Below are 14,645 nucleotides of genomic sequence, written 5' to 3'. Positions count from 1 at the left end.
TAATTGATTAGGTTCCTAAGGTGTGATCACACCTACCATGGGGCACACTTCACTTGATTAATGATGTTTCTGCTTTAATGTGTGTCCAATGGGGGTCTGTCCAAGTGTTGTTTATTGTTTGTTTGTCTGAATGTCTGTCTTATTGATGTGCAGTGTTAATTCGGAAATAACAATTTTTTGGTGTGAAAAACATTTTTATTTGATCTTTTCAAATAATTTGTTAATTATCAAAGTGTAATAATAACACCTAAAATTAAAGGAGTTTGTTCACACCATTATTATTAAAATTCATTTGAAGATGTTGTTGTTTGATTTTATGAATTCTAAAGAATATTGCATCTTTATGTCGTGGCAAAAGAATATCAAAACATCAAACGTAACAAAGTTAATAAGACAAATACTCAATGCAAATTGTTTTTACTCATTGTCCCCATATATACCAGAACAATTTTAGAGAATATCATACTATAGGTATATATTGTTACTCTGTCAAAATGCCCCCAAAACAAATATTTTTGTGTATTGATTCAAATTGTAAAAAAAAGCATGTTAATAGTTCTGATTTTGCTGTTTCATGTGATAATTGTGGATTATGGCAGCATATTAGATGTGGTGATACTGGTAAGTCATTTTCTTCTTCCTATTATAAACATTCTAGATCATTTGAGCTCCATGACATCATGCGATTTTGGACCTTAGGGCATTTTCCGTTTTTATCAAATGGTCTTGTAACTGATAAATAATTTAAAACACCAACTTGGTTTAAGCTTATTAGCTGCCCCATTCTTGACCAATTTATTTTTGTTAATACTCATTTATAAACTTTAACCTACACAATTATATAACTTATATAATTATTAGTCTCTATAAAAACATATCCATTAATTTTTAATAATTAGATAACTATTTGTTACATTTTAATCAACTACATCATGTGGAAAGTTTGGAATCCTAATAATACTTTCTTATTTTTACATAAATGAAATTCAATTTAATGGTCTTATGGACATTACTGGGTATAACTTGGTATCTGTGTTTTATCTGTTTATATAACTTATATAATTATTAGTCTCTATAAAAACATATCCATTAATTTTTAATAATTAGATAACTATTTGTTACATTTTAATCAACTACATCATGTGGAAAGTTTGGAATCCTAATAATACTTTCTTATTTTTACATAAATGAAATTCAATTTAATGGTCTTATGGACATTACTGGGTATAACTTGGTATCTATGTTTTATCTGTTTATATAACTTATATAATTATTAGTCTCTATAAAAACATATCCATTAATTATTAGTAATTAGAAACTATTTGTTACATTTTAACCAACTACATCATGTGGAAAGTTTGGAATCCTAATTTAATACTTTCTTATTTTTACATAAATAAAATTCAATTTAATGGTCTTATGATTTACATTTTATTAACAAAAATATAATTTTTCTAAAAATATGATATGATATGTAACAGAATGGTATTTATGCAGGAAAAAGGAAATGGGTAGAGACATGAGGGATTATACATGTAATATATATATTTGTTGTCATACAAATAATTAAGTTTATCTAATGTTGCATTAAGACTCATGCCCCAATTTAGTGTTTTAAATCATTGACACAGTTTTGTGTCATCATTTATGAAACACAGTTTGTAAAACTAACAGTAACACTGGGCCAAACACTGGGCCACTTAGATAAACATTGTACCTATTTGGGCCACATTAGGGCCAGACAAAGACCCTCTAACTGTTTATTAGGGGCCATAAAAGATACACAGACTATTGCCAATTAGGGCCCTCCCATAAACTGTGAAAACATGCTTTGATTGCTACAGTAAGTGACAGATTCCTGTTAATTGTGTTTCAATATAAAAAAGGATTTCTTCAATGATCCCTCATTATCAATTCTGACTTTAAAGTTTAATGATATTATAATTAATAAAACAACTGTCACTTTAAAGTATGCAGTAAAATTTTATATATCATTCTGTGACAATATGTTACTTCTATTTCAATATCTAACAAACTAACTGAAACCAACAGATATAGGATAGTTTTACTTTATTAATACTTGCTTTAAATTAATAGCAAGTTACCTCCTTTTGTTTGAGTGATATGAAATAGCCTAAGGGCAGATTTGCTTCATTGTCAATATCAGAGACATAACACTGCATGCATTTTATGCACTGCTAATCAAATAGATATATCAATAGATAAGTGAAATACTATGGTTACTACAATAGTAACAAGGGACAAAATTGTCACAAAACCAGGTTTTCATTGTGAAAAAAAAATCTGATAAAGGGAGAAAACTCAAACTGAACTTTTGAAATGACCAAAAAAAATTAACCCCCTTTGTAATTTTTTTTTTTTTTTAAATCCAATTTTAGTCGTGGCGACCTTGACATTGGAGATATTGACGTGATTCTTTCGTGGGACACACCGTCCCATGATGGTGAACAAATGTGCCAAATGATTTTAAAATCTCACAATGAATGACATAGTTATGGCCAGGACAAGCTCATTTATGGCCATTTTTGACCTTTGAACTCAAAGTGTGACCTTGACCTTGGAGATATCGACGTAATTATTTCGCGCGACACACCGTCCAATGATGGTGAACAAATGTGCCAAATGATTTTAAAATCTGACGATGAACGACATAGTTATGGCTTGGACAAGCTCATTTATGGCCATTTTTGACCTTTGAACTCAAAGTGTGACCTTGACCTTGGAGATATCGACGTAATTATTTCGCGCGACACACCGTCCAATGATGGTGAACAAATGTGCCAAATGATTTTAAAATCTGACAATGAACGACATAGTTATGGCCCGGACAAGCTTATTCCGCCAGCCCGCCAGCCAGCCAGCCAGCCCGCCCGCATTCGCCAATCTAATAACCAGTTTTTTCCTTCGGAAAACCTGGTTAAAAACCTGGTTAATAAAACTTAAGTAACAGATGTGATACACTGAGATAAAGATATTGCCTTAGTCCTTATATATTATAGGCCGTTTCCAAAAATAATAAAGAATTATTTTTTATAGCTTTAAAGATTTTTTTTACAATAAATTACTTACAAAAAAAACGTATCAATTTCAGAATAATGATTGATTTAATATCGTATTTGATTAAAATCTTCTTTTGTGATGTTTAAATGCTATAATTTTCAAACGACCAGTATTGATCAGTAATACCCAGTAATGACCAGTACTTACTTTGTATTTAACCGGGTATTTACCGCCAGCCCGGTCAATACTCAATTGACCGATCAATATGCCAACCCTGATATAACAGTATGCAAAATTAAAAAATTTGAATATATCATAAATACTTGTTGCACAATACATAGGTGTTTTAAATTTGTTCTGTACAGGAATCAGCAGGAAAGAGTATAAGCAGGCTGTAGAACAAGGGCTTGACATTCCTTTCAAGTGTATCCCCTGTCTTCTGCAAGAACAAAATGTTATTAATGATGCATCACGAGACGACACTCAGGAAATGGAGCCCATGGACGTCCAACTACATGATGACCTTGAACCTGAGCCTTCACTTGTTGATCTGAATGAGTCTCTTGATGATGCCACACCAGAGGACACTCACGAAATGGAGCCCATGGACGTCCAACTACATGATGAACCTGAACCTGAGCCTACACTAGCTGATTTGAATGAGTCTACTACCATTGAGTCTGAACCCGAGCCTGAACCTGAGCCAGAGCCTGAAATTGTCAACGCCAACGACAGTATTACCATTGACACACCTTTTGAGCGTCCCCAAGAGATTGTCGAGAATTCCATACAAGAAGCGCCACTTAACACGTCGATCGTAGAAGAGCAACCCGTGGTCTTCCACCATCTCCCAACAGGTAGCAAGCACGGCAACCCTATCGTCATCAGTACAGATGGATACTCGTACTCAGTCTTTAAGACGTTGAAGAATGGCGGTACAATCTGGCGATGTAGTGTCAGGAACAAGAATGTGAAGTGTCAGGCGAAGCTCACAAGTAATGGCGACAAGTTTGCTCGAAACAGCACCAACCATTGTCATCCCGCTGATCCAAGTCTGCTGTACAAGAAGGAAAAATCTGTGAAAATCAAGGAAGACTCTTCAAACCATCTGTACCACTCCGCTATGGACTTGGCGAGAACTGCTCTTTCTGACAGGGGTACCCGCCCAAACCTGCCAACAGCAGAGTCCCTCCAGAGGAAGGCCAACCGTCACAGAAAGAGCCAAAGACCGTCAGAGCCAACTAACCTGGAGTTTGCAGTGAATCAAGACTATCTGAACTGCGGGGACTACATCATAGCCGACCTGCGTGTTGACAGGGAACGGCACATCCTCTTTTCCACACCAAGGCAACTGGAAATACTACGGTCAACCAAGCGCTGGTTTATGGACGGGACCTTTAAAGTAAGTGTTTATTTAATTGTATATTCTCTTTCAGGCTTTGGGGATTTTAATAGTACCAATACATATGGCAATTATTTTATTTAACTATGTTTTATAATTGAGGCAGGAAAGCTGTTATGACATCACACATCTTAAATTAATAAAAGGATAAAAGATGATTAAGCTTGAAAAATGCATCTTGATTACGATACACAATTCAATTTTAATGTATGATACTTTAATATTGTCATATAAATGTATATGAATTAAGATTGTGTTTTGTTTATTCTAAATATTTATTTTATTTATCTTTATTTTTATTTCTTCAAGTTTTTTCTGTCTGTATATTCTTGAAAAAAAGTATTTATTATTTAGATGCATATTGTTACAGTCATTAAATAATTTGAGCAACCATTAATCTCATCAGTGTCATCTTACATGACAAATCCAATTAGTGGTTCATAAGTTGATAACACCTTTCTAATCTAATCAATATCTTGGTGGGTGTAATGTCCAGGCTTAGTGGGTGTAATGACCAGGCTTGGTGGGTGTAATGACCAGGGGTGTAACGTCCAGGGGGTGTAACGACTGGAAATCCCTGAGGTCACGGTTGGTTAGGCACAATCACACTCGAATGAAATCAAACTCAGCACTATCGAATTTTTTTAAACTTCTGAAGTCTTTGGCTATGATTTTTTGTTTGCAAAAATAGTGATTTGTAATTCAAAATACCATTTAAAATTTGAAAATTAATAATCTTTTTTAATGCGAATATGCGGTTAATTTTTAGTCCGAAATTACGACATGGAAAACATATTTGTGTTTGGATTTTATTTCTGAACTTTAGAACACTTTCTGTCCTCAATCATGATGAATTTTAACATGAATAGGGGCAGACAGTTGTTATTTCAACAAATAAAGAACTTGTTTGGAAGGAGGATTTATCCCTCTGCAAGTAAAATGTAATTTTGATATTGTCATATATTTTCGCGACCTAACAAAACTGTCAACATTGTTGACATTAGTTGAAATAATGTGTTGTAAAATAAATATATCCTATTAGTAACAATAACAATGTTTCATTTTATTCTCCAGACTGGATGCTACTTCATGGTGGCATTGATCATTGTTTGGACTTTAAATTTGTCAATATCGATTTTTGTTTGAATTAATATTATTTATTGTGGACAAACATTGGTTCAAAGTTATTAATAGCAACGAATTTAAGTGGTGACAGTCACAACGTTTTTTTGACCCAGTGAAACCCCTGAATTTATTTCATGTTTTCTTTGTTTCTTCTACAAGGCCACTGATGCTGAAACTGGAACCTGAAAGATTAACATGCAGTTCAATGATGATAGGTGATAAAAAAACATCAAAATTCCCCCCCCCCCCCCCCCGACACACACACACACATCGGAAAGAAATATGATATCTACATATCTCTAATGCGTGTAGTCTGATGCTAGCCCAAGTCGGTTATGAAATTGGAAACTAAGTTGTTTTCCTTAGCGCCAATGTAGATAGTAATATATTTATTATAATTTCATTACACAAAATGAGGAACAGCATACAATTGGTGAAATCATCCAATGCACTAATGTTTACAATTCATAAGTATATAGTATAACCAAAGTATATACTTAAGTATATTTATAACCAAATGCCCTATTTTCCAAAATTACGCGTGAAATGTGCCCTTTTGGAGGAAGCTCCCCTCTATTTTGAAAAGCTGGCTGTAGCACTGTCAATGACTCTGCCATAAGTCGGGGGGTAAATTTCCTCAATATCTCGGACATGTTTAAGTGACGTTTTATTCATGGTTCTGAAGGCTTCTGTACCGGCAGTTGACATTTTTTGGGATATTATTAATAAGAATATATTTAAAACAAAACATTCAACGTTTCAATGATTTATTATCACGAAAAATATATTTTATTTTTCAAAATCATAATAACATATCATTGATTATTTCGAACTTGATATATATTTCACAAATCAAAATTAGTATCCCATTTAACGTAATAACTTTCACTGTTTATATTATGAGCAGATATTTTTGTATTCAAATGTTAGTGCTATTGATTTGAAAATTCTGTAAAATCTTGAACGCAGAAATTCATTATATGGTCAAAATCATTGTAACTTGCTCTCAAATAATCAACAACGCTTTCGCCATTATGCGTGAAACACATGAATTTACCAACACTCGCATCGCTCGCTATTCGACTGTTATATACATATTCGTAAATCACGTGATACCCGAGGAATATTTTCTGCGTTCTGGAAAAACGTCTTATCTGATAATACTAAGCAGATGATCCAAAGTAATTGTGTATTTGATATGTCCAATTACACTTTTTAATAATCCAGGGTGAGTGCGTAATATTATTATAATCAAACAATGAATAAAATCTTCACTCAGATAAGATCTATTTATTTACGAAACGATTATGCATTAACTGTGGGACAGTTGTGAATAAATCAACGAAACCACACCTTCATCCAATCAAAAAATATATCATGTGAAGTTGGAAAATAGCGATTGGTTAAAGGCGTATCCAACGATCAAGTAATTATTTTTGATTGGTCAGAAGTAGTTTGTAGCAGAACCGTTGTGCATATCATTAACGGATAACTGTTTTAGGCGTGACGCAATAAAGACAAATGATCGAAAGGATGCCAACACTACACTTTACACTTTGATCTTAGTCAAAGGCCGAGAAGCGATAATTGGTGGCATAAAGACACCTGCAACTGTTGACAGTTTGTATTTACACGGATTAACTTTAAATGTGTACAAGTGTCAGCAGTCGATTTACTATTGTTCTTACCAGACACCGGGCGATGTATCAATAGACAAATTGCTATGTATAATTTTCACCACTTTACCGTATGTCACAAATGTTTAATATTTTTGAAGTTATTTTTACATGTTTTTATTTGGACTTATTACGAAGATTAATAAATTAAAAACCAATGTAAACATGAGTATTTTGTTATCTGCGGACATTTAAGTAAAAGACGAGTCGGCCTTACCGTAAACAATCATCATTCCTCCGCTTCAGAGATTTATTACTTTAAAAAAACGGCACAGAAATATGTTTTTTATTTTTTATTTAGTACCTCATCCATAAGTCGATTTGACTTTTAAAGTCAATTTTGGCAGCGTTTTTAGGTCGACTTATGGCTGCAAATTTACGGTAATGTCTTAATCTCCATGGAGAAACCAGTAACAAACAACTAACTTGGCAGCTTTCTGGATTCCTTAACGTTCTCTGAGCTTTGTAAGGATGATACAGAAGTTGGAGAAGATTCTTAAATTATTAATGTTTATTTAAGAAATAATTATCAAAAGAAATAAATAATTGAAAAGACGAGTCTATAGTTAACCCACAATTGAAAAACATTATTTGTTGGCAAAATCAAGATCTTTGATTGCTTATTCAGTTGAAGACCAATTGAACTTTTAAATATGAAAGGATAAAAAATACAGAAAGGAGACAAGTTAGAAGTAACTATTAAATTAATAGCAAGTTATCTCCTTTTGTTTGAGTGATATGATATAGCCTAAGGGCAGATTTGCTTCATTGTCAATATCAGAGACATAACACTACATGCATTTTGTTACCAATTAAGGCTTAGGGGCCAAATTTATATCCCTACAATACACAGGAGTTCTGTTTGTTCATCTGCTTATAAAATAGATATATCAATAGATAAGTGAAAAACTATGGTAACTACAATAGTAATATTAATACTTTAGTAACAGATGTGATACACTGAGATAAAGATATTGCCTTAGCCTTTATGTATTTGAGGCCTTTTCCATAAATAATATGTATTTGTGGCCGTTTCCATAAATAATAAAGAAGTAATTTTGTGCAGCTTTTAAGATTATTTTTTTACAATAAATAACTCAAAAAAAGTTTATCAATTACAGAATTATGAATGATTTAATATAGAATAGCTTAAAGTCTTCCTTCATGATGTTAAAATGCTATAATTTTAAATCGACCAGTATTGACCAATAATGACCAGCATTGACGGGTTTTTACCGGGTATTGACCGGTCAATGTGCCAACCCTGATTAATATGATTATAAGTTACAGAATTAAAATTGTTTTTGAGCGCATGTTTGACAGCATTTTATTATTAGAAATTTCTGCTTTTATTTCTTTTTACAATGAAGCCAATTATGTTTAGTTAATATCCTTTCACATGCATATTAAACTTTTTGAATACAACATTTTAACATACAATGTAGCTAAGTGCATTAAGTTCAATACTGATTTTTTTAAATTTACATATCATAATTGGTATACATAACCAAATATTAACAAACACGCTTTAGTGTTTGTGTTGTGTAAAATTTTAATGATGTATATTAAAAAGAGTTAAATTAATATATTTAATTTGTTTACCTTTCAAAATCGTGTATTTGACATCTTCCTTTCAATGCTATTTCAGTAGACTATACAGTGTGACAAACATGATGATGATAAAGCAGAATATGCATATGAATCTGATAATACACAGACCCATTAACATATAAATCAAAATAATCATTTTTATCTCCTTTCATTTTCAAACTATACCGTAATTACTCTTAGTTTTCGGACATTCTTAGTGGGTTTTTTTGCAAAAAAAGTTTTTTCGTGACTCTGAACTTTCGGACATACGGGTTTTTCTCCATAATGAATGTATCTCAATTTTCGGACAGTTTATTTTACCGAGCTTTCTACAGACTTCGGCCCTGTTTTCGCTTATCTTGTAACACTTCGATCATGGATTTTTACAAAGGGATAAAGGTCATAAAACTTTGCAGATGCCTGAGGGCAATGGACTATTACATTTGCATAATTCGGTACATTATCAACCATGCAAAACTGTAAAAAGTAATGGATATACCCAACAGCATTTGAAACATTGTTGCCCGAATATTTTTTATTTTTATGTTTTTGTTCTACATGTATAGCATTTCAGGTAAGAGTTAGCAAACCTGTGAAGTTGTATGTATTTTGTAAAAAGAACAAGAGATGTATTTGTCAGAAACATAATGCCTTCTACTGCGTTGCTTTGAAGCCATATATTTGACCTTTGACCTTAAAGAATGACATTCGATCCGGGGGCATAATCAAGAGCACCGCATAACAGGTGCCAACGCTCGGCTGCGGGCGCATTTTTTAATTAATGAAAGCTTGTTAGAATTTAAAAAAAATTTTTTTAAAGGTCACAGTGACCTTGACCTTTGAACTAGTGACCCAAATATGGGTGAGGCGTGTAGAACTCATCAAGGTAAAGCTACATAATTATGAAGTTTCAAAGTTGTAGGTGGAAGCACTTTGATTTTATAGCCAATGTTCCAAACCTTGACAAAATGTTAAGGTTTTAGCACGACACGGACGACACGACACGACAAGCTGGCTATTACTGGTATATGACAGTGCCTCGGATTTTCTGCGAAAAACAGCAGAGCTTAAAAAAGAGTTTATCACAAGATAATTATTGTACATTGATGTATTGCATTCATTCTATAATCTAATATAATAATTATTTTAGACACCTTAATTAATGTCTCTGTATTTTTTTTTATATTTTTCGTATCTTAATTTTTGAACATGAAAAAAAATAAAAAATTTAAGTGTCCAAAAACTTGAGTAATTACCGCACTTGTCTTAAATGTTTTCCCTTTGCAATTAGACTGAACTCCAATTTTCCAAAACTGGTATCTGTGATACACATTGACTGTGCAGATTTAAATAAATATTTGTTGTTTGTATCTTAAACCTAGTTTTTATTGTTAACTGACAATTGCATTACATTTTTCCCTAATTACATGTATGGTATGATACATGTATCTGCAGTTAATTTGATTGTTATTTGTTATTTTTGCCGTTTATCGTAATTTCTTGTCTGCTTGCTGCCATCTTTAATGATGACATTAAAAACAGGCCTGCTCAATTGTGATACTTCAACTATCTCCGGTATCATCCGCAATATAGAGATGTGTAAAATTGTAAATATTCCACTAAATTTGCAAACCAATACTTAGGTCAGTTGTCATTCGGGTACAACTCAACATGCACTGTTGGCACTTGTTCTATGACATAATAGCTGTATAACATAATAATTTTTGGGGTTTATTGGGAAATGTGGCTTTTTCGGGGGGAAATTTTGGTCAGAATTTTTCAGAAAAAACATTCATTTTTGCAATTGGGAAGGAGCAGAATATCGGCGGTAATTCCGTGCACAACAAATCACTGATTAGATCAAAAGAACACACCAGATTTGATTTTGTGAATAAAGCAAATAGCATGTCAACGAAAATAAATCAATCTACATTACCTCTTGTTGAAGCACCTGTGGGCTGGACTACGCCTCTTGACGAACCTTGATCTCTAACCCTCTTTGGTGACGGATGAGTTGACTGATGGCTATTTCTTTTCCTTTTGTTTCTTCCAATGAATATCTCCACACAGTCATCATCAGATGATTCAGCAGATTCTGCTGCTAGATTTGAATTGATCTCAGATGTCACTGCAAATTCTGTCCTTTTAGAACTTACAGACAAAGACATTCCATCTCTCTGACTGTCAGAAGTTCCTTGTAATTGATTTGATTTTGAATCACAACTAAGTAAAGGCATTGGCACATGCAGAGCATTCAAAGGTAATATTGCAACTTTTTGGTCCATACTTTCAGTTACATCACTTGACAAGCCAATGGATTGGTTTATGGGAACGTCCTTTTTAACTGATTTACTAGCCCTTTCACCCACAGCATCAGTAGATTTACGACTGTCAGCTGTCACTGAACTGCCAACAACAGAAGGGATGCTTACACTCGTAGGCAAATCCTGAACTGGTAAAGTGCATAACAAATTTGCGTCAGTTTTGGAAGCAAAATTAATGGCAGGAGTTAAATCAGAGAAAAAATGTTGTACACTTGGCAACAAGTTTCCATTTTCAAAAGCTAATAAATCTTCTTTAGAACCAAACAGGCTAAGCTGCAATTCGTTTAAAACCAAAAGCTTGTTTTCCTCAAGTGTTTGATCACCAGTATCCTGTTTTTCATCAAACACTGGTTCGGCCATGCCCCCACAATGCGGGATCTTAACTGTGGTTACTAGTTGTGGCTGCTGGTGCTGGAAGTATTGGGGCTGTGTACTCTGAGTTGAAGAGCTTGGCAGAGGAATATTTACTACCTGGGTAGGGTCAGTAGGTTGGCTGTCAACTGTAGGCCATGAAGGAGACACAACAGATGGCACAATACCTGAACCAGGGTTACAAATACACCCATGCTGTCCATTTCCATGCAAAGTGTTTTTGTCCAGAGTTGAGAGAACTGGTTTAACATCGCTTACACTTCCATCTATTGAATGATCATTATGATTCTCAGAAGGCAGGCCATACCAGCTCTGCAAAAAAAGTCGGTCATCAGCTTCGGTTGAAGCATCTGATGGACTCAGTTGGTAATTTGGCATTGTTTCCACATTTGAAGTGCATACAAGCGCATTTGCATGCAGAGATGAATTGCTTGCAATGGGAAAATGCTGTTCTGCAGAATTCTCAGTCATCATATTCTGAAGTAAGGAAACACTTCCTGAATGACTGAAAGGGGCAGTCTGAACATGCATAACTTTACATTGATCCATCTGTAAACATCCTGTTTGTTCATGTACTAAATTGAAGCTATCTTGTTTTTTGTGATCTGAATGTATCTCGTCCCCTTGAACCTGTTCTAATTTAACACAAGCAGAATTAAAACCAGCAGCCGTATTATACCATTCATCCGTCTCAATTTTGACACAAACAGAGTTATCTAGCGCTCGGTCTGAATTTAAGGTCTCCACACACACCCTAACTGATTGGGTAGTGGAATAAAATCCCTTTATAAGCCTACTGTCGCTTTCCGTGTCCTTTTTCATGGTATTGCATTCTGTCACAGGTTTTTTTCTTTTGTACTTTTTGGAGGCTGACAGAAGAGGAATTTTCGGTGTCCGTGTCATTCTGCAAATAATTTACAGATAACGCGTTCATTCATAGGCAGATTCATGAGACAGATATAATCACAACACGTATAAATGTGTGAAAATATTGCCACTCCCTTGACAGTTGCAATCATAAAGTAAAGCAAATACTAATCTTGTTACCTATTTTTTTGTGTATAAAAAACAATATTGTTTTTTGCATACTATTAAAACATCTATCATCTTCTATTTTTAAAATTCAGACTTAACTAGAGCTCTGTCACAGTTGTGACGAATACCCCCTAGTTTGGTGAAGATCGGATGAAAACTTCTTGAATTAGAGAGCAGACACCATGCTTAATGTTTAAAACGCACTAAGTGAGCCCATGACCTAGTTTATGACCTGCCATGATCCATGTTCAAACTTTGCCTAGACATCATCTAGATACAACTTCTGACCAAGTTTGGTAAAGCTCTAATGAAAACTACTTGGATAAGAGAGTGGACACCATGCTCAATGATTAAAACACATTACATGCAATTGACCCCATGACCTAGTTTATGACACGGCATGACCCATATTCGAACTTTACCTAGACATCATCTAGATACAACTTCTGACCAAGTTTGGTGAAAATGGGATGAAAACTACTTTAATTAGAGAGCGGACACCATGCTCAATGTTTAAAAGGCACCAAGTGACCCGGTGACCTAGTTTATGACCCGGCATGACCCATATTAGTACTTGACCTAGAAATCATCTAGATACAACTTCTGACCAAATTTGGTGAAGATGGGATGAAAACTACTTGAATTAGAGAGTGGACACCATGCCCAATGTTTAAAACGCACTAAGTGACCCCGTGACCTAGTTTATGACCGGGCATGACCTATATTCGAACTTGACCTACACATCATCTAGATACAACATCTGACCAAGTTTGGTGAAGATCGAATGAAAACAACTTGAACTAGAAATGGCGCGGCAGAGGCCGACGCGTATCCCCACGCCGAATGTTTGACCTAGGTGTGCCCCAGGGTTGGTAATGGGGCCATGCATAGCTGAGATTGACCGTATTGTCATAAGAGAAGTTCATCATCAATTAGAAGTGAATTGGTGTAGAAATGAAGAAGTTATAGTAAAAGGCAATTTTGGGTGGGTGTGACATATGTGGGCAGGGCGCCCCAGGGTTGGTAATGGGGCCATGCATAGTTGAGATTGACCGTATTGTCATAAGAGAGGTTCAGTATCAATTTGAAGTGAATCGGTGTAGAAATGAAGAAATTATAGTAAAAGGCAATTTTGGGTGGGTGTGGTCTATGTGGGCGGGGCGCCCCAGGGTTGGTAATGGGGCCATGCATAGTTGAGATTGACTGTATTGTCATAAGAGAAGTTCAATATCAATTTGAAGTGAATCGGTGTAGAAATGAAGAAATTATAGTAAAGGCAATTTTGGGTGGGTGTGGTCTATGTGGGCGGGGCCCCAGGGTTGGTTATGGGGCCATGCATAGTTGAGATTGACCCTAATGTCATAAGAGAAGTTCAGTATCAATTTGAAGTGAATCCGTGTAGAAATGAAAAAATTATAGTAAATGGAATTTTTTGGTGGGTGTGGCCTATGTGGGCGGGCGCCCCAGGGTTGGGATTGGGGCCATGCATAGTTGAGATTGACCCTAATGTCATAACAAAAGTTAAGTATCAATTTGAAGTGAATCCGTGTAGAAATGAAAAAATTATAGTAAATGGAAATTTTTGGTGGGTGTGGCCTATGTGGGCGGGGCGCCCCAGGGTTGGGAATGGGGCCATGCATGGTTGAGATTGACCGTATTGTCATAGGTGAGGTCCAGTATCAATTTGAAGTGAATCGGTGTAGAAATAAAGAAGTAAATGTAAAATAACCTAAAAAAATGAGTGATAATTTCTGACGCAGCCCCACCCCAACCCCTATAACTTTTGACCCAGGGGTCAGATCAAAATTCCAAATAGTGCAGGGTCGCACATATGCTCATAGCTACCATGTGTGTAAATTTCAAGGTTCTAGTGCTTTTAGTGTAGGAGGAGATAGTGGCCAGGACGGACGGACAGACGGACGGACAGACGGACGGACGGACGGCGGAGATCACCACAATATCCCCACCTTTTTTTCAAAAAGCGTGGGGATAATTAGAGTGCGGACACTTAATATGGACCGACCGACAGACAAGCTCAATCCTATATACCCCTCTAAACTTCGTTTGTGGGGGTATAACAAGACCTTGTTACAATGATGG

The 14,645-nt window shown here is 35.0% G+C and overlaps 2 protein-coding genes across 6 annotated transcripts in view; one reads left to right on the top strand and one right to left on the bottom strand.

Annotated features, from left to right (window-relative positions):
- Positions 1-14,645, bottom strand: part of LOC127850138 (uncharacterized) — a 106,874-nt gene that overhangs the window by 72,701 nt on the left and 19,528 nt on the right. For all 4 annotated transcript variants that reach the window (XM_052382943.1, XM_052382945.1, XM_052382946.1 and 1 more), the window contains exon 3: positions 10,751-12,414. In XM_052382943.1, the coding sequence (XP_052238903.1) occupies positions 10,751-12,414 (1,664 nt within the window). The remainder of the gene's footprint in view (positions 1-10,750; positions 12,415-14,645) is intronic.
- LOC127850145 (uncharacterized) lies at positions 169-4,519 on the top strand. Of its 2 annotated transcripts, none has more exons than XM_052382969.1 (2): positions 169-621; positions 3,387-4,519. In XM_052382969.1, exons 1-2 carry the CDS (start codon positions 405-407, stop codon positions 4,505-4,507), a joined length of 1,338 nt encoding a protein of 445 aa, XP_052238929.1. In that variant the 5' UTR covers positions 169-404; the 3' UTR covers positions 4,508-4,519. The 2 variants fall into 2 exon arrangements, with proteins under 2 accessions (XP_052238929.1, XP_052238930.1); XM_052382970.1 differs by lacking the exon at positions 169-621 and adding an exon at positions 1,591-1,843.

This window comes from Dreissena polymorpha, chromosome 11 (genome assembly GCF_020536995.1).
Source record: "Dreissena polymorpha isolate Duluth1 chromosome 11, UMN_Dpol_1.0, whole genome shotgun sequence".
Lineage (NCBI taxonomy): Eukaryota > Metazoa > Mollusca > Bivalvia > Myida > Dreissenidae > Dreissena > Dreissena polymorpha.
The sequence above is the reverse complement of the archived record's forward strand: the minus strand, read 5'-3'. Positions and strand labels throughout refer to the sequence as shown.

Coding starts and splice junctions, on each gene's coding strand:
- LOC127850145 (XM_052382969.1), top strand. CDS start 405: ATGCAAATTGTTTTTACTCATTGTCCCCATATATACCAGAACAATTTT. Junction 622..3,386: donor TATTAGATGTGGTGATACTG/GTAAGTCATTTT, acceptor TGTTCTGTACAG/GAATCAGCAGGAAAGAGTAT.